General features: G+C 47.5%; 1 protein-coding gene across 2 annotated transcripts in view; it reads right to left on the bottom strand.

Annotated features, from left to right (window-relative positions):
- The window catches only part of CACNA2D2 (calcium voltage-gated channel auxiliary subunit alpha2delta 2), a 598,846-nt gene extending 577,950 nt beyond the window's left edge, over positions 1–20,896 (bottom strand). Inside the window, exon 1 of one of the 2 annotated variants that reach the window (XM_074958327.1) lies at positions 20,641–20,896. In XM_074958327.1, the coding sequence (XP_074814428.1) occupies positions 20,641–20,750 (110 nt within the window). In that variant the 5' untranslated portion in view covers positions 20,751–20,896. The remainder of the gene's footprint in view (positions 1–20,640) is intronic. The other variant, XM_074958328.1, reaches the window with a different exon arrangement.
- Positions 20,897–27,387: the final 6,491 nt, after the last annotated feature.

The raw sequence follows: 27,387 nt of genomic DNA, 5'->3' as shown, positions 1-27,387 counted from the left end.
AGGAATAAGGGCGAGAAAATACCTAGACAATTCACACACACACACCCTCAAGATGTTACTCACCCATTATCACCCCACAATAAAGCAACTTGGAGGGGATGAAGGAGACAGAAATTCCAGAAATCCAATGGAAGAAAGATCTATTAAGAAGATAGAATGGTTGGATAGATAGAACCCTGGACTGGGATTCCCAGATCTTCCACTGACGTGCTGTGTCACCTCGGCCATGTCACGTCCCCTCTCTGTGCCTTTGTTTTCCCCTCCCACTCAGTCTTGTCAGCTCACTGCAGCAGACAGTCTCTTAAAGCATGTTTGTACAGTACCTAGCACAGAGGGGCCTTGACCTCAGTTGGGTCCTCCAGACCTCGGTGTAATAATTAATAAATAAGTAAATAAAAAATCAGAGGGATAATCTGGGGAGGCGACTTTATTGGCCTACAACCTAGACCGGGACAAACGATGTGAACAAAATGCCGCAAATACTAGATTACATTTTGTAATAAACGCACTTGAATTTGTGCTCTATTTGTTTACCCAAATAGTCTAGTAAACAAGTATAACTGGCAGGAATGTTCACAGAAATAGCCAATTTTATGGGGAATATCAGAGAATATTCCTGGAAAATGAGTTTTGAACCTGAAAACCCAAGTGTTTGTCATCTAAGAGTTACAATCCACCAATCAGCAAACAGACACAATACCATGTGATCAATGTGTCCCGTCAAAATACCTTGAATTTCAAACTTTGCATATAAAATACTCACAACCAGCTTTTTTGTAGAGAAGTTGGAGGCCAAAGGATAATTCAGTAAATAAATTTAAAGAGGTTTGCAAAAATCATGCTGTCAGGGTTCCCTCCCCACTCTGAACTCTGGGGTACAGATGTGGGGACCCGCATGAACAACCCCCTAAGCTTATTTCTACCAGCTTCGGTTAAAAATTCCCCAAGGCTAAAATCCCTTTTGTCCTTGGACGGTATGCTGCCACCACCAATTAAACAAACATTCAGGGAGGGCCACTTGGAGCCCTATCTCCCCCAAAATATCCCCCCAAGCCCTTACACCCCCTTTCCTGGGGAGGCCTGAGAATAATATCCTAACCAATTGGTTACAAAGTGAGCACAGATCAACCGCCGTCCCCCCCGGGTCTTAGATACTGAAAATCAATCAGGTTCTTAAAAGAAGAATTTTATTTAAAGAAAAGGTAAAAGAATCACCTCTGTAAAACCAGGATGGAAGATAACTTTACAGGGTAACAAAAGATTCACAAACACAGATGAACTCCCTCTAGGCTTAGTTCAAAGTTACAAAAAACAGGAATAAACCTCCCTCTAGCAAACAGAAAATTCACAAGCTAAAACAAAAGATAATCTAACAAGCCTTGCCTGGCTTTACTTACTATTTTTGTAATATTAGCGACTGGTTCAGGATTGGTTGGAGGAGATGGATTTCGGCCTGGCCCCTCTCAGTCCCAGGAGAGAGAACACCCAACAAAAAGCACAAACAAAGCCTCCCCCTCCCCAGATTTGAAAGTATCTTCTTTCCCCATTGGTCCTTTTGGTCAGGTGTCTACCAGGTTATTTGAACTTCTTAACCCCTTACAGGTAAGGAGGAATTCTAGGCTACCCTTAGCTGTATGATTATGACACATGCTGTTTGTAGATGTCTGGCCAATAGAAAGAGGATAAGTTAATTGGTCAAATGTAGTAAATACCATACTTAATGGTACTGCGAAGGGTCCCCGCAAGATTGATGTATCCCTTTATCAACTCACACACACTCCCCCTGCCCTGGTAATAAAAACCAAACAGCAAAGCACACCACAAGAAATCTCTTTTGCAGACAGTGAGGCAGAGGGGAGGGAAATTGCAATATGGGGCTCCCCAAACCAGTCACTGTCCATCTCAGAGTGGGTTTCTTCATTACGTGACCATTCGGAAAAATGCAGCCATCACATGAAGGGCACTGGAATTTTAGCAACATTATTTTGGAACTCTTCCACCTGAGGATCCCAAAGTCCTTTTCAACCATAAAAGAACTAAGCCTCACAGACTCTCAGAGCCTGAGTCTGATGCTGTAGCAACACTGGGTTACAGCTGTTTAAGTGAGAGCAGAATCATTCTGTGGCCTGCGTTGTGCAGGAGGTCAGACTAGATGATCATAATGGTCCCTTCTGACCTTAGTATCTATGAATCTATGCAGGTGAGGTGCAAGGCAGTCATCCTCAGCCAAGGTACGGAGAAGTTAAGCCAATGCCAAAACAGCAAGTCCAGCTGCCTAACTGCTAGATAAAGCTTCTCTCTCTCCCCCCTCTTTCCAAAATCCTTGATCATACCTACACTAGTGTAAATGAGGAGTAACTGTACAGAAGTTGGTGGAGTTACACCAGGTTTCTAATGTTTTACAGTGAGACTGGAACCACGCCCTTGAACTCTTAAAGCCTGTAACAGAACTGAAGAGCTGCAAGATACTGCTTTAATAAATAAGTGAATAGGTGTCAGTTTTATAAAGCCTATTTATTGCCTGAAGGAAGTTCACCCAACAAATCCCCATCAAGCCCTCGTGACTGACAACGTCCACACATCACCATGCAATCAGCTAGGTGCACAATGGTTTACATTAATACCTCCCTCTGTGCCGCCACTATCTCGGCTGTTGCACCACTCTCTCAGCTGCTACAATGTCTTTCAGCCATGATGAATATGGAGGGGTTGAAGAGATCCCATCCCCCGGTGTAAGGCGAGAGCAGGTCTAGCAAAGCTTTTGCAAGCAGCATGAATTATTAACTGACTTTATGATGTAACGACAGACACACTGGGTTATTTGTTTATTGTGTATAATTCATGGCTCTCTTGGGAGGCAGACAGGGAGGGGTGGAGGAGATCATTGCAGTTCTCGTTTGTTCCAGGAAAGGAACATCAGATGGAAAGCAAAGCTGCCCAAAGGAAAGCAGTCCCAGCTTCCACAAAGCAGCCCATGGGATTCCAGCACCCAGCTGGGGACCAAAGCACATGCTCCACAGCTTGGAGAACTAGCAAAGCAATCAGACCGACATAGCCAGTTGGCAAGAACTCAGATACTCTGTGTCTGGGCACTGGTGACAAAGGATGCCAGGCTATCTCCTAACGATGTTCTGATCAGTGGTCAGTCCTGGGGCCAGTTTTGTTTGCTGACTCCGTGGGTGCTCTGGGGCAGGAGCACCAACAGGAAAAAATTAGTGGGTGCTCTGTACACACCGGCAGCCAAACTCCCCTCAGCACCTGCCCCGCTCCTTCTCCCTCTCCCCCCGCCCCCAGAGCGCGCCACGTCCCTGCTCCTCCGCCTACCTCCCAGTGCTTTCCGCCTGGCCACTGCCAAACAGCTGTTTGGAGGCACTTAGCAAGCTCCAGGAGTGGGGGAGAAGCAGGAACGTGACGCGCTCAGGGGAGGAGGCAGGGAAGAGGTGGGGCCGGGCATTTGGGGAAGGAGTTAGAATAGGTGCAGGGAGGGGGCGGAGTTGGGATGGGAACTTTGGGGAAGGGGTTGGAGTGGGGGCAGGGCAGCAGTGGGAAGGATGGGGCAGGGGGCGGTCAAGCACCCAGGGGAAAGAGGGGAAGTTGGCACCTATGCCTGGGGCACTCAACTGCCAACTAGACATCAAGCCGTTGATCACTACCCGTTGAGCCCAACAATCTAGCCAGCTTTCTATCCACCTTATAGTCTATTCATCCAGCCCATACTTCTTTAACTGCTGGCAAGAATACTGTCAGAGACGGTATCAAAAGCTTTGCTAAAGTCAAGATATAGCTCATCCACAACTTTCCACATATCCACAGAGCCAGTTATCTCATCATAGAAGGCAATCAGGTTGGTCAGGCATGACTTGCCCTTGGTAAATCCATGTTGACTGTTCCTGACCACCTTCCTCACCCCAAAGTGCTTCAAAACGGTTTCCTTGACGAACTGCTCCATGATTTTGTCGGGGACCAAAGTGAGGCTGACCAGTCTAGTTCTCCGGGTTCTCTTTCTTCCCTTTTTTTAAAATATGGGCATTATATTCTCCCCGTTTTTACAGAGAGGGAACACTGAGGCACAGGGGTTAAGTAACTTGCCCAGGTCGAGGGAGGTCCTGGATGATTGGAAAAAGGAAAATAATCACCTGTGTGTTATGGGGATGGCCTAGTTAATGCTGAACAACTCTGTGACAAGGTTGTCCAACGGCTCTTCCTTTGTAAATGTCACTCAGCCAGAATCCTTAAGCAGCCCCAGAGGGGGTCTGGCAGATCAGAATCGAGGCTGGGCTGTGGTTGCATCACCTGTTTAATGCTGCTAAGGTGTTTGGGAGAAGCGGACACAACTTCACCTTTTCTCCCTGCCTTGTTCCCTTCTTCCTCTGCGTTGGCTTCACTGTGCCTAAGCTCTAAAAACATACAGGAGAGTGGCTCCTTTAAATAAAAGGCCAGCTGTAGCACTGATATAGGTCTTCCCCAGGCCTCACAAGTTAAGCTGGGTTTTGTGTTGCCACTGAAGGGAAACTAGATTGTATCCATTTGTGTTGTCGCCCTGTGGAGTGAGCCATGTGCTTGAAGTTGGGGGTCTGTGACCAGCTAATGCTTAAAATTTGGCCCCTTTCCTGCTCCTCCCCCACTCCCGGAGCTTGCTAAGTGCCGCCAAACAGCTGTTTGGCGGCGGCTGGGTGGGAAGCACTGGGAGGTAGGCGGAGGAGCAGGGACGCGGCGCGCTCAGATCAGGAAGAGGAGGAGGAGGAGAAGGAGCAGGGCAGGTGCTGAGGGGAGTTTGGCTGCCGGTGCGTGCAGAGCACCCACTAATTTTTCCCCGCTGGTGCTCCTGCCCCAGAGCACCCAAGGAGTCAGCGAACAAAACCGGCCCCAGGACTGACCCCTGGGGCCATAGGCTTCAGTCCTGGGGCTGGTTTTGTTCAACATCTTTATTAGTGATCTGGATGATGGGATGAATTGCATCCTCAGCAAGTTTGCAGATGACACTAAACTGTGGGGGGTGGGGGGAGGGAGGGGAGAGGTAGATACGTTGGAGGGTAGGGATAGGGTCCAAAGTGACCTAGACAAATTGGCGAATTGGGCCAAAAAAATCTGATGAGGTTCAACAAGGACAAGTGCAGAGTCCTGCACTGAGGAAGGAAGAATCCCATGCACCACTACAGGCTGGGGACCGACTGGCTAAGCAGCAGTTCTGCAGAAAAGGACACGGGGATTACAGTGGATGAGAAGCTGCATATGAATCAGCAGTGCGCCCTTGTTGCCAAGAAGGCCAACGGCGTATTGGGCCGTATTAGTAGGAGCATTGCCAGCAGATTGAGGGAAGTGATTATTCTCCTCTATTCGGCACTGGTGAGGCCACACCTGGAGTACTGTCTCTAGTTTTGGTCCCCCCACTACAGAAGAGATGTGGACAAATTGGAGAGTCCAGTGGAGGGCAAAGAAAAGGATTGGGGGCTGGGGCACATGACTTATGAGGAGAGGCTAAGGGAACTGGGCTTGTTTAGTCTGCAGAAGAGAAGAGTGAGGGGGGGGGATTTGATAGCAGCCTTCAACTACCTGAAGGGGGGTTCCAGAGAGAATGGAGCTAGGCTGTTCTCAGTGGTGGCAGATGACAGAACAAGGACTAATGGTCTGAAGTTGCAGTGGGGAAGGTCTAGGTTGGATATTAGGAAACACTATTTCACTAGGAGGGTGATGAGGCACTGGAATGCGTTACCTAGGGAGGTGGTGGAATCTCCATCCTTAGAGGTTTTTAAGGCCCAGCTTGACAAAGCCCTGGCTGGGATGATTTAGGTGGTGTTGGTCCTGCTTTGAGTAGGGGATTGGACTAGATGACCTCCTGGGGTCTCTTCCAACACAAATCTTCTATGATTCTATTTCCACACAGCCAGTCAAAGGCAGAACCAGGACTAGAACCCAGGAATTCCAGACTCCCAGTTCTGTGCTCAAGCCTCAAAAGGGTACGTTTACACTGCAAGTGAAGGTGTGACTGTAGCCTGTATAGGCATACCCCTGCTAACTTTAATCTAGCAAGCACAGGTAATAACAATAGCGTAGATGTTGCAGCACGAGCTAGCAACCGGAGAATGTACCCAGTGTGCTTGTACTTGGGCAGCTCTGAAGCCCATGCTGCTACATCTACACTACTGTTGTTATCCATGCTAGCTAGCTTAAATCTAGCACGAATAGGCATACCTTTACTTGCAGCATAAGGAGGCAGTAATCAATTCAGAAGGAAGGATGCTCCCACAGAGAGTGACACCCCAAGGCACTTGCCATGCTTACCAACACTCTCTCACATACACACACACTAGAAACCGGAGAACCAAAGATAATTCACATTTTTGTTTTCGATGCCAATAGTCATTTATGAAATCAAAAACTCTTGTTTGCAGGCAACCAAAAAGCTTGTGCAGAGAATATCCAGAGTTGTTGGGTTTTTTTATTTTTTTTTCCCCTAGAAGACAAAACCAGTTTTTAATGTGGCACTCTTGATGGGTCTTATGACATCATCAACCCCTTTCTATTTAGAATAATGACTTCTTCCACACGCCAAGAGATTTGAAATTACCTGTGAAATATATTTCCCTAGGCACAGGCTCAAGAAGCATGTAAATTACCCAGGCTAATGGACTCTAGAATTCTCTCTCTCCAACATACACACTTCCACCCCCAGTTGGAAATGTTCAGATGAGATCATGGGAGACATGCTAAGGGGTAAATATTTGTGGGATGAGAGATTTGTTGTGCTGAGGCTCCCCCAAGAGCTAGCTCTGCCTTTAGGAGCCAAGATACGCAAGCCTTATACAGAGAGAGCACAAGCGAGCACCTAGTAAGAAGTTGGTGCACTGTCAGCACAAAAATGTAATTTTAAAAGAGCGCTTTCTTGGGGCCATTGCCTGGCCGTAATTTCCACAGTACAAGCAGCCAAACTTACTATGGATTATGCTGGAGAATGCACCCCTTTAATCTTCAAACACCCGATGTTATGGCACGTTGATCAATTGGCAGCAATTCCTCCAACTCTTCTCTCAACTCCTCAGAGAAACAGCCCTGTTCAAATATACATTAAGCTCCTCGCTTTGGTGCCAAGGCGCTTGCCAGAGTCTGGCCCCCAGAGTCTGGATTCCACAAGGACAATTCCCATCTACCCCAAGACAGGGAAAGAAGGATTCTTCCTTAGAGGTCACTCTCCTGGCCATGTCTCTACTCTCACAGCATCAGTATATAGAACGAGATGCACTGACTCCAAGAGAAGGTGCTTCATCCATTGAGAGGAGCAGATATCTGGGAATTATATGACCTGAGTTCTATTCCTAGATCTGCTATTGACTTACTGCCTGACCTTGTCATGTCAACTCATGCCTCTGATTCACCTGAGCTAGTTGGTGTTCATTTTGAAGTGCAAAAGTTATTAACACACACATACTAAAAGGAAGAGTTATGTAGGGGAGGAAAAGGCATGAGGAGGGAACCAAGGATGCACACATGAGAGGAGAAAGACACCTAGGTGCTCATACTTCAGCAGAGAGGGAAAAAATGAAATGGGACCTGAAAATATAACTATACACACACCCAAAAGGGCAGGACAGTCATAGAAATCAACTCTTTAGCTGGTGTAAATAGCTGCAGCTCCATTGGGGATCAGGCCATGCCACTAACAGAGCCTACTGCAGGCAGGGCTGACAACCAGCCACCTTTCACCAAAGTCATACAAATCATAAGAGCCCCCGAAGATCTATACTGAAAAAACAGTAGGTGGGAAAATAGGAATGGCCACAAGACAGCACAGAACAAAATGGGCCAAGTTTATCCCCCCAGGGGGATTCCACTGAAGCAAGTAGAGAAAGGCCAGGGATGAATTTGGCACAATGGTCTTTGCATGGGTTTTTCAAAGTCAAGGTCAAGTTGCAAAGCATTTCCCAGGCACATCCATCCTACTAAGCCACGGATTGACAGAACCCGTGGTATCACACTGCTCTCATTTTCCAGAAGCATAACCAGGACAAGCAACTTGAGCATTTTCAACAAATAGGGCTACACAACATGTCGAGCCATTTTCCCCACCAACAACTAAGATCTGCACACACTCTTCAGGGTCACGCTCAGAGTTCAAAATTAACGGTTAGCCCAGGCCACTAATCCAATCACCACACTATATACAAGTAATCAATCCTGAAATACTAAGTCCAAGTACAGTAACAGCAGAGAAAGTGGGAATAAAAGGAATGAGGCTGTGACAATGACATGTTTCATTGCTGTGACCCAAATGAGGACAGCGCTGGCTTCATTCACAAGATTGAATTATGTATTAAATATTTTTGGCCAGAATATTCCATGTTTTGACTGCTGAATTTGGATTTATTTATTGATTCATATTGCACCTCTCGCAACCTTCAAATGCTTTAGACAATTTCAAACTTTACACCTATAGATATCACCCCCAAAATGCAGCTGCCATTCTGTATACAAGAATTTTAGGACCAGGCAGTAAAAACACAATCTGCACCCACTTAAACAGGAGCAGGAATTTAAGGAGGCAGATGAAAATTATTCAAATTAGAACTTGGCTCAGTACAGTCAGGACCTTACTTTCCATAACATCTGAGATGGCACCCCTTCAGGCACACACCAACTCCCCTTCCCCAACACCACACTAGGGTATCGCACTTGTCCTCCCGAGTCAGCAATAAAGCAATTTGCTGAACCATCACCACCACTTCCGGCTTGGCTGTCTTTGGGATGGGGGGGGGGGTCTCCCATCCATGTATTGCCTATGTCTAACTCTGCTTATCTTAGGAGAAGAAGTCACAAATGCTATGTGGTATAGCTACATGAATGGGTAAATGCAGTGAGGGAAGAAAGTCAATGGGTTTTACAACCTATCATACAAAAAATATTGACTCTGGCCATGGGCACATCCATCCATCATTTAACTAGGATCCCACGCAATATAAAAAGCTCACCCCCGATGAGAAGGCCACACACTCAGTTGCCTGAAAGCCACCAAACAAGTGACATTTATTAAGTGGCTCTTTGCAAAAAAACAAGCCGCTTTCAGTGCATGTAATTACATTCACAAACAGCTCGAACCGCCAGTGCAAGACTCTACTTGGAAAGATGTCAGGAGGGGGTGGGGGGGGAATGGGGAAGGAGGAAGAGAGAAAAAAAATATTCTCACACACACCCGCATCACTATGGGCAAATCTCCATGCAGCATATTGACCCGAGTATTCAGTCTGATCCCAGACAAAATAAAATTGTACCTTCTGAGGCAAATGAGGCATAAACAGGGATGTCAGAACGGTACGGTGTACAAGACAGCGCAGTGCAAGGGGAGAGGGAAAAGAAACCATTTATCTAAGCAGGCATGAGGTGAAATCAGACCCTGTGTCAGACCTTGGCTCTCAGGCATCCTTTCACAACTGGCCACAGAGTGGCATTACAGCTCCATTTCACCCTGCAGGATGCCTGGTTAAGAGAGCAAGGAAAGGCAGGTAAAAGAAATGCTGCCTCAGCTTGGACCACCTTAACCCTAAACACTACTTCACTGGGGTGAGAATGCTGCCCCAAATCCTCATCAAGACAGTAAATAAGAAGCGGAGGGGATTATATTTCTCTCCAAAGAAAAACTGGGTCAAGACAGCTCATTTCCAAGGCCAACAGAGACAGCAAAAAACGAACAACATAGAGGGGCTCCACTCAGTCTTAGGGCAAGGGGAGGAAAGTTGGTGTTTGTGTCAAAAACATTTACAAGGCATCTCTGACATCAGGTCACATGTGTGGGGAGGGGATAGATAAGGCTGCCTAGGAATAAGTGGTGATGTATGGAAGCTCCATGAAAGTATGTAAAATTAGATGTGCTTCTTTCCTTCACACCAAGATAAAAATCAAGACAGAAAAAACTACATCCTCCATCCTCTTTAAAAATGGAGGCAAAAGCCGAAGTTCATCCCAGATCTAACTCCACTACCTTTAGCAGAGTTGCACTAAGAATAAATTTGGCCCCAAACCTTGAAAGCTCTTGGGTGGCCCTCTGCCTGCACACAACATGCTTCTACAGCAAAAAACAGCCTGGAAGACCAAAGATGGTGAATTCTGCTACACAGCAACACAGACAGGATGGTTCAACTGCAACAATAAAATCGTCCACTAATGCATGGTGTGTTTGGGGCGGGGGCAGCTTGTTTGGGGCTAAGTGTTGATTCACTCCCCCCCTGTGCTCTCAAAATGGCTGTCATTCTATGGCAGGCAGAGCAATGTCATCGGCTCGGTCACTGATCTACAATTATTAAGATTCCCAGGCAAAACCAAGAGAGAATAAATAAAAACCGAGAGGTACATATGTGGAGGGAAGGCACTGATTTTTATACCCAGTTTTGCAGCAAGGGCTGAGTGGGAAGGGAAAGCACAGAACCCTCTCTGAAGCTGTGATACATCTCTAATGGGCTGGAGGCTCAGAGACCTCTCTTTGGCTTGCAGGCCTTGAATAATTAAATGCAGTGTCCTCCAACCTTCTTTTCCCTGCTGTGCATGACGGGCTGCAAAATGGTTTACCATTACCTTGGGAAAGGGCTTCTTGTTCCCCTGCAGAGCCCCTGCCAGAACACAGGCCTTATGCTCCCCAGTGGAAGTGCAGGTGCATTATTTAATTGTTTTTTCCCCCTACCAAGCACAAGAAATATGTTATCAGCAGTGAATGCTCAAGTATATGACTCTAATTTATAAGGCTACATCAGATATGAGTAAATGGTACTTTGGCTCCTCCTGGCTCTACTGAGTTCATTATAGAGCAGTAAAAGAGGCTCAGCCACACATAGCCCAGAATTTGGCTGAACATTCAACACGCGATAAAATTGTATATTAGGTGCTCTGCTTAGCTTCTTCCTCACTTTTTTATTCCTCCTTAGTCTCTGTTTTACAGCTGCAAAAAACAAAAAAAAAGCCACCTAACTAGGAACAGGGGACTTTATCTCTTCCGTCACTGCACCAAGCCCCTAACAAGGTGACCATCTGACCATTCTGAAGAGATCTATGCAAAGCTTATGAATCTGAGGACTTAGCTACTAGAGTCGATTCAGAGGGAGCGTTATAAGTGAGACAGCTTTATAAATCACCTGGAGCATAGCAGCTGACACCAGCTGCTCGGAGGAGTAGGAATGGAGACTCTAGACCCCTTGTACCAGGCTTCGGTGTATAAAAAATGCCCCCGGGTAAGAAACAAAGTCTGATTTCAAAGCAGATCGGTGTCTTGCTATGGAAGGAGTATTCTGGGGGCCAGTTCTGCAGTGTGTTGAAATGAGTCCATATTTATAAAGAGAATAAATTTCCTCGTTTGTCACTTGAGTGGAGATGGATTCACACTCCCTCCCAATTCTTTCCACCAATTTAACAGTTTAGGGGGTAAATCTGTTTGTGTGCGGGAAGGCCAAGGAACTAAGGAAGCCAGTACTGACGACACTTCTATTTATCAACAAGTCAGGTAGGCGGAGGCAGCCACAGTGCGAACCTGCGCCAGGCCTGCCGCATTGTGGAGTGTCAGCTCTGAACTGGGGGATGTTGGGGAGCGAGAGGGCCAGTTAGTTCCTGCCAGAGCTCACATCTGGGGGGACCTTCAAGATGATCGCTGGCCAATACTGACTCAGCACTCTCCCCTTAGGGCTTGGATTCCCTGGGTAATCTTGAGCAGGCACCGTTGTACAGCCAAACGGTCTCCTCACTTAGCACTACACACAGCCCTTCCTTCTACGTACCAGCCCAGCGCAACCAAGCATGCTAGTGCCTGAAACCACGTGCAGCTCATTGGAACAGGAGCCTCCAACGCAGCTGAAACATTATACATTGCCTGATGCAACAGAACCCCTTTCCCACTAACCTTACCTGCTTCTTCGGCAATATGTTGACATTGTCCCACCTGCCTGCCCTCCAACCGTCAATACAAAACACGAAAAGCAGACAGAGAACTTTATCTAGCCAATTTATAGGCAACCCCGAGGCTTGATTCTCCAGCCCTTAGTCATGGAAATAACCCTTATTAGAGTGAGTAATCCCATAGACTTTAAGACTACTCACATGAGTAACTATTATTCACATGGATAAGCAAGTTAAGGAAGTATGGGCTAGATGAATGCACTATAAGGTGGGTAGAAAGCTGGCTAGATTGTCGGGCTCAACGGGTAGTGATCAATGGCTCCATGTCTAGTTGGCAGCCGGTGTCAAGTGGAGTGCCCCAGGGGTCGGTCCTGGGGCCGGTTTTGTTCAATATCTTCATAAATGATCTGGAGGATGGTGTGGATTGCACTCTCAGCAAATTTGCAGATGATACTAAACTGGGAGGAGTGGTAGATACGCTGGAGGGGAGGGATAGGATACAGAAGGACCTAGACAAATTGGAGGATTGGGCCAAAAGAAATCTGATGAGGTTCAATAAGGATAAGTGCAGGGTCCTGCACTTAGGATGGAAGAATCCAATGCACCGCTACAGACTAGGGACCGAATGGCTAGGCAGCAGTTCTGCGGAAAAGGACCTAGGGGTGACAGTGGACAAGAAGCTGGATATGAGTCAACAGTGTGCCCTTGTTGCCAAGAAGGCCAATGGCATTTTGGGATGTATAAGTAGGGGCATAGCGAGCAGATCGAGGGATGTGATCATTCCCCTCTATTCGACACTGGTGAGGCCTCATCTGGAGTACTGTGTCCAGTTTTGGGCCCCACACTACAAGAAGGATGTGGATAAATTGGAGAGAGTCCAGCGAAGGGCAACAAAAATGATTAGGGGTCTAGAGCACATGACTTATGAAGAGAGGCTGAGGGAGCTGGGATTGTTTAGTCTGCGGAAGAGAAGAATGAGGGGGGATTTGATAGCTGCTTTCAACTACCTGAAAGGGGGTTCCAAAGAGGATGGCTCTAGACTGTTCTCAATGGTAGCAGATGACAGAACGAGGAGTAATGGTCTCAAGTTGCAATGGGGGAGGTTTAGATTGGATATTAGGAAAAACTTTTTCACTAAGAGGGTGGTGAAACACTGGAATGCGTTACCTCGGGAGGTGGTAGAATCTCCTTCCTTAGAGGTTTTTAAGGTCAGGCTTGACAAAGCCCTGGCTGGGATGATTTAACTGGGAATTGGTCCTGCTTCGAGCAGGGGGTTGGACTAGATGACCTTCTGGGGTCCCTTCCAACCCTGATATTCTATGATTCTAAGAAACTCCAAGTCTTTAGGGCATTTGATTTGTGTTTCCCCCCCCCCAGCATAAATTGCAATTATATTTCTAACCCCACAGTGATTTTTGCTCTGATGCACAGTGTAATCTCACTAATTTGCACTTCATTTCGCTGCATACCTCATCATTTGCACATGGAAACAGTGGTCTCCCATTCTCATCCCCCCACACACTCCCGCCACTTCTTAGAAATATAAGCCTTCTCTTAACAGCTAAGACTTCATTACTTTTACAAAATTTACTGCGGAACATTCACTAGCATGCTGTGAAGGCTCATAAATAAATTAGAGATAGACAATCCTCGGCAGGTAAATTAACATGCATTTTGAAATGCATTATCCTTGGTTCTCTATCATGCTTGTTCTTTACTCACTAATTGGCAAAACCTGGTAGTTCACAATGGACAACCCCGCCCCCCCCCATCCCAAAAAATCATCCATGTGGCAGGGGACAGTAAGACAGACCCTGATTTCAACAGCACCAATGTAAATCTGAAGTCACCGATTTCAGCGGTGTCACCACAGATTGCACTGCTGCTAGTGAGAGAGGAATCTAGCCCACAGAAAGTAGAGTTTGACTCCTTATCTGAAAAGATATAGATACGGTAGAACTCCATTACAGCCAGTTAATAAAAGTCAACGGAAGCTGAGGGCTCCCCAAAATTCTCCCCCTGAACTCGTTCATGAGAAATCTGACAGACCTTGAGAAACATCCACACTAGAAATGCATTGGGCCCCATCCATCCTCGGTTTAATTCCATTCACTTTGCTGGAGTTACAAATGCATTTGGCTCATTACATATACACAAATTCCACTCTGTTTTGGCTGCAGTGCCCAAGGCTTTATCATAGTCAGCTACATTTCATTGAAGGTTTTATATCCCCATTAAGTGCCCAGGCCAACAATTTGATTGCTGACATAGGGCATTACCATGCAGAAGAGCCAGGATCAGGCCTCATCCCTCACTCCCTTCAATCCCCAGCTCAGTTGATGCTGGGAACTTCAGAGTCTCTCACAGGAGACAGTCCAGCATGCACTGGTCTTTTGTGCCCCCATTAGCTCATTGAGAAGCAGCTTTAGAGGAAGCTGCTTACACTCCTAATTGCAGGAAAGGATCCAGGGTTTGCAATGGAGTGCATGACAGAATATGGAAACCACATACCACACAATGTTTCTCTGGCCTGATTTAGATTCATATGCCTGGGTCTCCTGCCCTGCATCCCAACCCCCCCGCCCCCGCCCTTCACTCCAACTGCTCTGGCTAAACATACTGATACACGTATCTGGAAGTGGACATAAACAGGCATCTGAATTACAGACAAAAGAACCAATTCTTCACTCTGGGAAAACACTCAGCATATTTATCATCTGACTAATATCTTCCAGTCTCGAATGATATCGACCAGCATTAAAAGATTGTTGAAATAAGGACTCACCAAAAGAACAATAGGGAGGTTATCAAAGTTGTTGAGTAATTCTGCCCATGTGCTTTCCTCAAAACAGTTTAGTGCATTTCCAACTCCATGACCCCATCCCAAAGAAATCCATGCCATTCAGGTTATCAGTGCTATATAGCCCTACAACAACAAACCAAAGTGCATAGCCCAGAACTCAGGAGCAACTCTACAACAACAAACCATTGCAGACATCAATAGAGGAAACAAATTTGCTAAGGGAATGCATTTTGCTTTCCCAGGGTTCTCAGGAAAGCACATATTTAAATGTTCTGACAAGTGTGCTTCCTAGCAGAGTATTTAATTCAAGTACTTCTTGCTTGAGAATGAGTTTTAAAAAAATTCTATCCTACTTGGCTATTTCTTCAACTTAAACACAATGCAGTTGTCCAAGTTGTGTTGTTTATCGTACATGTACAGTGTTATACTGTAAATATAAACTCCAGCACTAGACCCTCAAGGGCACTCTGCTGACATTTGAAGCCCCAAAGCCAATAGCCTTGCTTGAGGATAAACTCCCAGGTTCCCATTTAGCCTGCAGCTGACCTTCTTCATTGGAATTTTAAGGGAGTTTTGCACAGAAACAACAGTTTCCTCAGAATGGAGCCTCTGGATTAGGCCCAGTTTTGTACTCGGAGGGATGAATTCTACCCTCCAGAGCTCAGGAGGGTCCCTGCTGATTTAAGTGGGAACCTCACACACTCAAGACCAGAACTAAGTCCTTAACAATTAAAACAAACAACTACGAAACAAAAACCTTTCCAGGGCTGAAAGAAGCAAGCCAGGGGCACCATGATGAAGGGGGTTCACATAAGCAGGGCACATGGTGCATTTAACCCATTGGCGATAAACAAGAAACGCCCCTCATTATCATATTGCCCATGAGTGACCCATACTGGGGGATGCTTAGCAGCACAGAGGGAACTGTCTTCCTGGCTTCCTCTCTGCCAGAGGGAATGTGGCTGTGGCAAAGAACGTTTTAAAGTGGTAGAGAGGGGGAACAGAACTAAGAAAATGAAGAACATAGAGGATCATTAAGAGAAAAAACTGGGCCTTATTAGTGAGGGATCCTGCAGAATGAGCTTAAACACTGAGTCAGGTCAGAAACAACACGCATGCCGACTGACATAGTTCCCATAGTGGCTTCACTGTCAGGAACAAGGGCTCACATGCAGCTGTTTCAAACATGAGCCCTGAGCAAGGGATGTTTGGGGAAAGGCCAGGAGGGGGAGAGAAAGAAAAGGAGATTTCAAACATTGGAGAGAAATATAGCAAATGAATGCTTGTTTAGGACTCAGTCTGTCTGGGTCCTTCTCCAACAGCAATCTGCACAGTGCGGGAAAGCCTCACAAACAGGAAGGCCAGTTCTGTGGAGACCCCAGTAGGTCGTACCTCAGGCAGGCACAGTTTCTCACAGGGGCAGGTGGACATGCTGGGCATTAGTCATTCACCGGTGGCAGACGACCCTGCTCCGCAGGCTGTTGCGGAGGAAGAGCAGAGCAATGGTCCCATTTCCTCCCCGCTCCCTTTCTAGTGAATGGCACCGGAGGCTCTTACAGCTCTGCTCAAGGGTGAGAAGAGGCTTTCCTCTCCATCCCATCCTGCATCGCAATGTAAGGGCCAACAAAATCAGGTCTTAATGGAGGTTATGTGCCTCACAACACCCCAAGAGGATCATTACCTCTGTTTTCCAAATGGGGAACTGAAGCACATGAGGAGGTTAAGGCCCAAACTTACCAAAATGGCCAGTTTTGAGGCAACCTAAAAACCTCGAACACCTGCAGCTTCCACTGACCTCAGATGGAGCTTCAGTGCTCCAGATAACGAGGCCTGTGGTGTCTCAAATTAAACATCTCAAAATAGATATATATCACTGCCCACTTTTGACTGCTGCCCAAGTTCATAGAGAAACGACGGTGGCAGGGCCAACAAATGAGCCCACCTCTCTGAATCCCAGCCCCTCAACCGAAAGGCCATCCCTCCTCTCTTCTGATAGTACATATTGTTATTTGTTTAGATATCCCAGTAAGAGACTTTAGCAGCCACGTCTCACCATGGGGTGGGGGGGTGTAAAATGGTTCCGAACACACATGCTGTCCTACAAGAAAAAAAAAATGGGTCACTGCTCTCTAGCCAATGGCAACTTTCCTTCAAGTCCAAGTGATAAATGGCAGATTCACGGAGCGAGGCGGGGGCTTGCTCTGCTTTCAGGGTGAGGGACTGATAATTTATACATGGGCTATTCTCTAGCAGTTATGCACTTGTAATTCCCAACAACAGGAGTTCGGCGTGGGCACCAACAGGAGAACAGTCCCCTAAGTGGTCAACATTTATAGAGACTATGCATTTTATATTCCAACAATGATCAGGACAAATCCATCAGGGAAGCATACAGCAGTTGTTGCACCTTTGCAGGGATCTCACTGCAATCCAGCACCAACTAGCTGATGCCTCTAAGTATTTAAAAGAAGAAAAAAAAATACCAGCATCAACCAGCAGCCCTTTTTTCCCCACCAGAGCTATTAATCTCGTTCATGACGTACACATACGTGCCCACCCATAACAAGAAATCAGTTGGTCAAGTGGACACCACCCAACACGCCTGCTTGAATGGGTCTGTTTCAATTGGGGATTTTGCTTTCTAAATCTCAATGAGAAATTTCCCTTTGGACAACTGCTGAGCTGAGCCTTCCTTAGCTCAGCATAAGATGATTAAAACCATGTTACCCAGGAGGAGAGAGAATATATGGAACACTGACTATTTACCACAGACAAAACCAGAAACCAATATCCAGAACCACTAGAGACAATTAATGCGATTCCTACTTTCAAAAAAATTAATGCCCCCCATCCCCCCCAAAAAACAAAAGGAAAATATTCTAATCATTGCACATGCTGCCCTAGGTCATAATGAAACAGTTCTAGGGAGTCTGCAAAAACAGCCTCATTCTTGAGGACCCTATAAAGGGAGACAACTTAAGCAACTCACACAGAAAACCTCTAAAGATAAGCAGGGTTTCTAATAAAAACTCAATATTGTTCTTTGTTGATATATGGAAGAGAAAAATGGTTTTATAATTGGAAGAATTTGGTATCCAGTTTCGTTTCAACCAAAGGCATCCTCCAAAATTATACCTGCGTTACAGGTTTAAATTAAGTCTTTTCAATTGCTGGACTGGTAAAGGTGGGGGGGGGGGGGGCTTATAATAAGGGGAACTGCCAGGAAAAGGTGCTTAGTCTGAGTGTAACAGTAACGATCAGGAACAGTTTTCTTCTGTTAAATATTTCTTTCCTTGAGTGACAGACGTTACAATCCCGAGAGCTCCAGAGTACCGTACATAAGGCATTACAGTCCACATGTTACAGGGCATTAACCTACTGCCCAGCAATCGTGCCTCATCATCATCCAATACCCACACATGACTTCTTTTTTCTTCCCCAGGTTCAGAAAACAGGTCATAATGAGAATAAAATAACAGCAGTAAGAGGCCAGGCTGAGGTCTCAGTTCCAATACTTTTCTCCTTCAGATGCAGCGTAAACCAGAATTGCTTTCTGCCCTCTGTGAGCAAAGGCACACACACTCACACAACCCCCTTTTAGGGCCAAACCTTCCACTTTATAAAAGCTTATGAACCATATGTTGTCATTGCTGGGCCCAGTTTTGCATTCCTGGCATACACCAAACTCCAACTGATTTCAATGCAGGATTGGGCCCATTCTGGAACACTGTCATTCTATCAAAGGTGCTAATGAAACATGCCTTATACTAAGCACTGTTTTGCCAGCAGTTTAACACGGCTGGAAAAAAATTGCTGTGAGCTAAAACCTAGCATAGCAGACAGGAGCAAATTTATAATACTTACTTAATCAATTTGGGTAGAAGAGGGAAGCAAGTTTTGTTGTTGTTGTTTTTTTAATAAATTATATTACTCTAGAAACATGTCTCCTGATTTAAGATCCTTGTTTAAACTTGTATAATAAAAAAACCCCTAACTCTAAATTAAAAACTGGTATCTGGAAAGTAATATGGTCTGATACAGTCAGAATCTGGGGAGAGGGAATGCAAAAAACACTGTTGAGATGTTGAAGCGTAAGGATCCAATCCTACAAACCTTACTAGTGTGATGAAGGATTAACAACACAATTAGGCCCATTGACTTCAATGGGACTTCTCGCATGAGTAAGAATTACTCACGTGAGTTGTAGTTGCAAGATCTGGCCCTAAAAATGTGCTATTTATGCAGTGCAGGCATATTCCACACACCCCGGCAACAGACACCTCTCAAGGTTTTATTCTGAGGAACATGTGTGCATGTTTGACAGCCAGATTGACAAAAAAGATCCCAACAGCTCAGTATCAGAGGTCAATAACATGTGGGCTCAGAAGGATGATTACAATGAGCTCCATAACAGCCCTGGAGTCATCTCTATGATGGGGTATGATGCTAAATAAATAACACAGCAAACTACGCCTTTTAGAACGGAGTGCCAGTATAGTAACACAACAGACCAGATTGATTCCAAATAAATAATTCAAATAATTCTGTTAATAAGCTTCCTTTTTAGAAGACCTAAACACGAGTCTAAACACGCATTCAAAAATATTTTGGCCCTTCAGTAAGTTACATTAATTTCAAGAAGTCTTTCATCAAATATTTCCTTAAAAGCATGAGCTAAAAATCAAAATATATATATAAAAAAATCTGATGCTTAAAAACCACAAAAATTGTGACTCAAAGCAACAAATATGCGGGGAGGCAAGCACAAAGTTAAGGGTGACTGCGATTATTAACCCATGTCATTGAGACCTTTCTCCACCTTCAGAAAAGCACAACGTAAGGGCACTGTGTCAGCCTTTACTCTGAACAGCCTGGCTCTTGCCGTTTTGTGGCACAAACCCTTAACGTCTCATAACGTAGATGGTGGCATCTCAAAACACATTCCAGAAAGGTTTGGGGTGGATTTGCGGAAGGGAAAACGGTTGCAGCTATCACATTGTGGAATGAACAAGTGAGAGCAAAAATTTCCAACTCCAACTGTAAATATAATTCTACATCCTTCCTTTATTACCTTACCCTCCACCCAGAAAATCATATGCTTTCTGATTTTGTCTCACCAGACTAAAATCAATTTGTCTGAGTTCAGGGGAGGCTGGGGGGGGAGAACATCCTCAGATTGATAGCCTGTGGAACTATCTATTATTAGTTTGTACTAAACTCCGCCGGGCACTCCTGGATTGCAGATGCCGTACTGTGCACCTGTAAACCAGAAAAGCAATCTCTGTTTCTTCCTCTCTCTCTCTAAATTAACATTTAGATAACTGTATTAAAGAAAAAACCCAAACCTTCAGGCATTGGTGAAGTTTGAGTTTTCCAGCAACTTGCCATCTATTTCGCTTTTCCTTACTGGGGGGAGGGGGACGGAAGGATTTCACACCAAAGATTTCAAAAACTTATTATTAGAAGAAAATAAAAATAAGGCTGCCTACAGGAACTGCCTAAAAAGAAGTAACTTGCTGGAGTGTCACCTCCTGATCACCTATCCAGAGCAATCTTTGCTCCTGCATACACGCTCCAAGTAGGCACGCATTTGCAATACCGAGGGGCTTGCAGTGCAATACTCAAAGCCCATCGCTGCTGCTGCTGCTGCTGCCCCCGATCCCTTCGCACGCTGCCTGTATGAGAGAGTTTGCCAGGGAGGAGCTGCAGGTCATTACGTTAATTCAGTTTCACCTGTCCGTCCGAGCACGAGTCCCTCTCTCCCCACACCTCACTTTCGGAAGCATCTTCCTTGAAACCCGGGGCGCTCCTGTGCCCACGCCACCCTGCACCGACCCGCGCCGCTCCGCTCCTCCACGGGGCAGCGCGGGGAAGGTGCCGGACCCGGGCGCTCGCCAGCCCCCGCTCCCGCGCCTTGCCCGGAGCGTGCGAGGGGCAGGCCCGGGGGCAGGGTGCCGGCCGGTACTCACGTGTAGTGCTGCGGGAAGCTGTAGCCGTGGGCGGCGGGGGCGGCCAGCAGCAGGAGCAGCAGGAGCGGGCCGAGGGGAGCCGCGCGGCGGGGCTGCGCCGGCATCGCCATGTTGCCATGAAAGATGCAGCGGGGAAGGGCGAGCGGCGGCGGCGAGCAACCTCTGCCCCCTTCCTCCTCCTCCTCCTCCTCCTCCTCCTCTTCCCCCCGCTCCCGGGGCGGCCGAGCGCCCCCTCCTCCCCCGCCGCGGGTGCGCTGAGCCGGGCCGTTCTCAGCGGGGCGGCCGGCAGCACTGAGCCCAGCCAAACGGAGCCTTTCCCTCAAATAGGCTGCCGAGGCGCCCAGCCTCCTCCCCCCTCGCCGCTTCTCCCCCTGGCCCCCCCATCGCCGGGCGGCACGCGCCCAGCCCAGCCCCGCCGCCGCGCATGCTCCCCCCGGCCCCGCCGCCGCCGCGCGACCCGGCCCGGCCGGAGCGACCCGGCCCCGAAGGGGCGCTGCCAGTCCCTGCTCTCTACCTGTGTCCCCCCACCGCACCAAGCCGTGCCCCCACTGCAACCTCCCCCCAATCCCTCGGTGCATCCACCCCTCCTGTGCCCTCTGCAAACCATCCCCCTGCACCCCTGTATCAGCCCCTCCATCGTCCCTGTATACCAGCCCCCCACATCCTCCAGTGCATCCACCCTGCCAGTGCCCCCTGCAAACAAGCCCCCAATCCCTCGGTGCATGCACCCCTCCTGTACCCCTCTGCAAACTAGCCCCCATCCCTTGGTGCATCCCCCCTGCAAACCAGCCCCCCGTAGTCTAGTGCATCCACCCTGCCTGTGCCAGCTTCTGTGCCTCCCCCTTGTTCACCGTCCCCTGGTGCATCCACCCTCCCTGTGCCAGCCCCCGTACCCCTCCTGCAAACCAATCCCCACCCCCAAATGCAGCCTGCCTGTGCCAGCCCTGTGCCCTCTGGAAACCAGCCCCCACCCCTCTGGTGCATTCACCCTGCCTGTGCCAGCCCTTGTACCCCCTACAAACCAGCTCTGCCATCCCCCTTCTGCCACCACCCTGCCTGAGCCTGCAGCTGTGCCCCTGTAAACCATCTCCATGCTCCATCCACCCTGCCTGTGGCTAGCCTGTGCCTCTTGCAAACCATCCCCCACCCCCGGTGCATTCACCCTGACTGTGCCAGCCCTGGGCCCCCTAGAAACCAACCCCACCAGTGCATCCACCCTGCCTGTGCCAGCCCCAGGGCCTTCTGCAAACCACACTTCCTCCCCAGCTGGTGCATCCACCTTGCCTGTGCCATTGCTATGCCAATGCAAATCAGACCCACCTCTCTGCGGCCAGTTACACCTGCTGGGGTGGGGAGAACTGTCCCTATTTGCCCGAGAGAGGAAATAGAGATGATTTAATTTTACCCCACTACAGAAACCCATCTGCTCAAAGATATTTCCTCAGAGGCTAGTGAGGTCTCCTGACTTCTCAAGGGCCTACATTCCTACCGTCTCAGGACATGTGTGCACAATTTCCCAGGGCCCTCACTAATAATCTCTCATTCTAGTCCCTTCCATTTGGGCTGCAAAATTTAAGATTAGCACACCCCCTCTGGTAGACAGGAAAGTGTAATTTAGTTTGTACACTTTTTTTTTTTTTTTTTAAATAGATCTGTCCCATGCTTGGGGCACGTCTGCACTTACAATGTAAAAAAAAAAAAAATGTAGCGTCCAACAAATTGGGAGGATTGGGGAGGCCCTAACAGGGCTCTCTAAAACCCCAACTCACCCTCTCCCCTCCCCCCAATAAAAGCCAAGGCAAATAAATGGTCCTTGCAACAGGGCAACAAATTCTACCTTTGGAGAAGCAAAGCAGGAAGCACATTGCAGAGCTGAGGACACCTGTCCCCCACAGAACACCCTCACTCCATTCCCCCTCCCAGTTAAAGTGGAGGTGGGGCAGCTATCTTACATGCTAAGACAATCTCAACTGTCACATCACATCACACAGGTCTTGGAGGTAGCTGGCACCCGACTTATTTGGGGTTTAAAACCCTGCACCTTCAATGTCATCCAGAAATAAATACAAAGTTAGTGCAGCTGCGATGTAACATGCATCCCAAAAGAGAGTCCCCCAAACCAGCAGGATGCTGCATTCTGCACTTGCTGCAGTTTGATGGGCATTACAGTAGAGCAATATGTAGAGTATGTTACAGAAACGGGAAGCGTCTGGTGCACTAGGGCAGAGCTCCTGCATGACCAGTTAAGGTTCACCAACATAGCACCCCTTATCAGAGCTTCCTGTGCAGGGGTTCTCACATCTGAGTGCACAGAGTCCAGCCCCCTGGCTGAGAGGCATCTAGTTCAGCTGCCTTTCAGCACAACAGAAGATTTGGCTAATGCCCAAAAGCCCAACAAATCAGTCCATCTTCAGGGCTCTGTTCTCTGTCCCCTTTCTGGGGGGACTCTGGAGTCTTCTCCTCATCTCTGGTACTGAGCCCAGGCTCCCTCAGACTGCATTTTCCTGGAGGATACTCCCCTGCTGATCCTGGCTCCAAGCTCCTTATAAGCATCTCTCTACAGCTTCCTCCCAAAGACTGGCCTCTCTCTGCCTTTTATGAGGCCCAGGTGGCCATTAAGTTATCACCTGACCCTTCTTAGTCCCACCCCCTTTGGCTGAGAAGTAACTAATTAATTATGGCACAAGTGAAGCACATGTGACAAACTGGCCTTTAACCCTCTCTAGCCCATGATGGGGTTTCACCCCATCACAGTCAGTCTCCGTGTCTAAAAGAAATGGTTTCACCATTTTGGCTGGGTGTGAATGACCAAAGGAATTCTGATGTCACCTAACTAGATTCACCAGCACCCAAGGTTATGAATTTCTGTAACAAAAGGCAGTCCAGCCTCTGTCACTGCAGGTTCTGTCTTGAGTCTTGATTTTCTTAAAGTCCCAACTCCTGGAGTCAAGTGAATCTCTGTTTTCATTTTTAAGAAAGTGACTGTCTAGCTCTCCGGGTTGTGAATAAAAGTTTGGAAGCATGATCTGAGTGCAAGCTAAAGGCTCAAACATCAGAAGATAAATAAAATGAACCCTCAAATTATTATTTTTTTAAATCTCATGGTTTGGGGGGTCCTGGTTAAGATTTTTTTTTAAGACTTGGGGTTGGCAATATTGGATTGGATTAAAATTGGATTATCGATATCCAGAAATGCTTTTAAGCTAGACCCTAGCAAATGCTCCCTTAAGAGGTCTAGGTTGGATATTAGGAAAAACTATGTCACTAGGAAGGTGGTGAAGCACTGGAACAGGTTACCTAGGGAGGTGGTGGAATCTCCATCCTTAGAGGTTTTTAAGGCCCGGCTTGACAAACCCTGCCTGGGATGATTAGTTGGTGTTGGTCCTGCTTTGAGCAGGGGGTTGGACGAGATGACCTCCTAAGGTCTCTTCCAACCCTAATCTTCTATGATTCTAAGAGACTTGGGTCCATCTCTTAGATCAGGGATCTCAAACTTGAATCACCAGGAGGGCCACATGAGGACGAGTACATTGACCTGAGGGCCACATCACTGACACCCCCGCTGCCCCCAGCCCCGCTCCCACTCCACCCCTTCCATAAGGCCCCGCCCCTGCCCCACCTCTTCCCACCCCCCTGCCCCTATTCCAACCCCTTCTCCAAATCCCCGCCACTGCCCCGCCTCTTCTCCGCCTCCTCCCCTGAGCACGTGGCTCCCCGCTCCTCCCCCCTCCCTCCTGGAAAGCGCTAAGCACCGCCAAACAGACACTGTGGCTACAACATTCCTTACACTTCCTGCAGCTGGGACCTAAGTACAATGTGGCCACTTGAAAAGAACAGCGGCACCAGGCACCACGCAGTTCCACGAAACTAGGATGCAGCTGCCATGTTGAATTCATTTGCAGTGAGCAAAAAAGTCTCTGCAGCTGTTTTCAAAACGTCAGTTTTGGTTCCCAAAGCACATCTCAGCACTTTCTCCCCACGTGAATTGGAGGTAGCAGCACAGCGCTGTAACATTTACTGGACCCCGCACAGTTCACCACATGATAGCCACAGCCCTGTGACACAATGTCAGTGAAGCAGAGATCTTCCTCGGAGCCAGTTTTTCAACACAGCTCCCTACCGTCCGATTGGGATGGGATGGAATTCCATTTCCTTCGGGGTTTCTGCAATATCTTGCTCACCTAGGATCTGTTAGGATGCATGCACGTGCTTCCCAATATACCTGTATTGACCCAGCGTGAGAAGCAGCCATGCCATGCAGGCAGCAACTAGTGAGAAACCACCCCACTTTGCCAGAATATGGACCAAAGAAGAAGGCCATTGTCACAGGAAGTGTCCCATCCCTGGCGGTGGGGATGCGATCAAATACATCAAGAGGTGTATTTGACAGCAGCAGAGCTATAAAATACAGTGGTGTAGTGGAAGGAAAAGGGGCTTTTTACTGCACAAAAGGCTCTTCTACAACCTTTCCGCTTCTGGAATGGAAGACACCAAAGGGAGTGAGTATAGGAAGGCTAAGGAGAAGGGATGGGGGAAGAAAGGGAAAGGTGACTAGCAGGAGAGGGGAGTGAGAGGATGAGGAAGTGAAAACAGGGTGTTCCCAGCCTGCTCCTAACAAAGCGGACACGCTCAAGGTCTCTTGTACCACTGAATTCATTGGTGTAAATCTCAGCCTAAAGCCATCGCCTCCCTTCCCTGTTCCTAGGGTTTTCTCCTGCTCAGCCCCTAATTCCATCTGCCTCTGTGAGAGATGCTCAAGCCTTTTTATAGTCTGCTTGAGCAAACAAGCGCTGCCTGGTGTAGCCTCCGTCACTCTCATTCTGTCTCCTTCTTTCTGTCCCCAATGACTAGTTAAGTATTTATTCACGGTGGAGGAGTCGTTGGGCCAGAGAAAGAGTGAGACTCTGGTTAGGGCCCCTGCCTGGAGGGTGGGAGATCCTGGGTCCAGTCTCCCAGCTCCAATCACACTTTCATTAGTTATCCACCATGGAAGAGCTTCAACAGGAAAGACTGACGCAGACCCACATCATATTAAATCCCATAGCTCTGTGGTTAGAGCACTTTCAGGAGAGCTAGGAGAACCCCTGGTCAAATCCCCTCCCACCCTCTGGAAGAGAGGGGGAATTGAACCCTGGTCTCCCACATCCCAGGTGAGTGCTCTAATGGCTAGGCTAAAATTTACAAGATAGGCCCTGCCTCTGGTTAGCAAATCATGCAAAAGGGCCCATGGCCCTGTCCCCTGTCTGTACCAGCATGCAGAGTTGGACCACTGCTCCAAATGGGTAGGGGAGAGTGATCTACACCATCCCAGTGGATTATGCATCTTCTGGGCACAGTGGACAACTCTGGGCCGGATTAGCCACAATGGGCCTTTTCCTTCTCAGTTATACTGGTTTGACACTGTTATGGAGTTACTCTTGCTTTACACAAGCAGAAGTGAGACCAGAATCTCCTTGGATGGCCCAGTGTAAGGATTTTGTTCTGGAGCAGGTTGGAAGAGGTACCTGGTTCACAAAGGGCTAATAATTCTGCACTCAGCTAAACCAATGTAAATCTGAAGTCATCCCATGGAGTTCGCCTGGATTTATACCTGTGTAAATCCAAGTAGAATCTGGCTTTGCGTGGCTAAAACATGCCTGTAACTGACATAGGTGCCTACCTTCCTTTTAGATTCAGCCCCTGAGTGAGAGGATGGAAAATGCTGGCTGACATACCATTAAAGTGAGATAAATAAGGGTAGGAGGTAATTAAGAGTAAACAGATGATAATAGCTAATACACATTCTGACTTTAGAGGCTTACTCTTCTTATCCAGTGTTCTTCAACCTGAGCTTCTTGGCCGATGATGTATGAGACTGTTTCATGCCAGATATTAGTGTTTCAGAACAGGGGAAAAAAGAGTGCACTCAGTGCTAATAGAAACATAATAATGTCAGGTTTCAGAGTAGCAGCCGTGTTAGTCTGTATTCGCAAAAATAAAAGGAGTACTTGTGGCACCTTAGAAGTAACTGCTGTGTTTACCAGAAGTCAGGGAGAACCAGTGTGTGTCTGAACAGAGTTCAGGAGGGAAATAACATCCACCGCAGAGCGATGTGCAGAGTTTCTGAAGTGGACAGTGTAAGAACAGTGGTGAAGAAGGCAAAGAGGTACCTGTGGGGCACCAGCATGAACAGCACAAGAGAAACAGAGCCCAGGTGCTCACACAAAGGATGCCCCAAGATGTAGTCCTGTGAAGTGAAGCAACATGCTTCAGGGCCTCTGCTGGAATGCTGGAGAGCTCATATCATGAGAGCCATCTGGCCTCTTTGTCCAAACTTATGGCAATCCAAATCAAAGGCTTGCTTTGACCCCAAAGTGGCCCCATCCCTCCCCCTCCCCAGACATGCAGGATATGGGAGGTATGCTATCCATATCTGCTATACAATATAAAAAATATCCATGCTGCATTTCAAAGCGGCAGACTGCAGGATAACTCAGGGTGAAATTCGCCCTGGTGCAGAGGCCCAGCGCATGACGAGGCATCCCTTGCATGCTATTTAGGGGGCTTAACTGGGATCTGAGTGGCACCTAGGCCTTTGCTGGCCCTCTGCATGGGGGGAATTACTGAGGGAAAAAGAAAAGGAGTACTTGTGGCACCTTAGAGACTAACAAATTTATTTGAGCATAAGCTTTCGTGAGCTACAGCTCACTTCATCGGAATCTGATGAAGTGAGCTGTAGCTCACGAAAGCTTATGCTCAAATAAATTT

The sequence above is a fragment of the Natator depressus genome, chromosome 7, assembly GCF_965152275.1.
Source record: "Natator depressus isolate rNatDep1 chromosome 7, rNatDep2.hap1, whole genome shotgun sequence".
Lineage (NCBI taxonomy): Eukaryota > Metazoa > Chordata > Testudines > Cheloniidae > Natator > Natator depressus.
The sequence above is the reverse complement of the archived record's forward strand: the minus strand, read 5'-3'. Positions and strand labels throughout refer to the sequence as shown.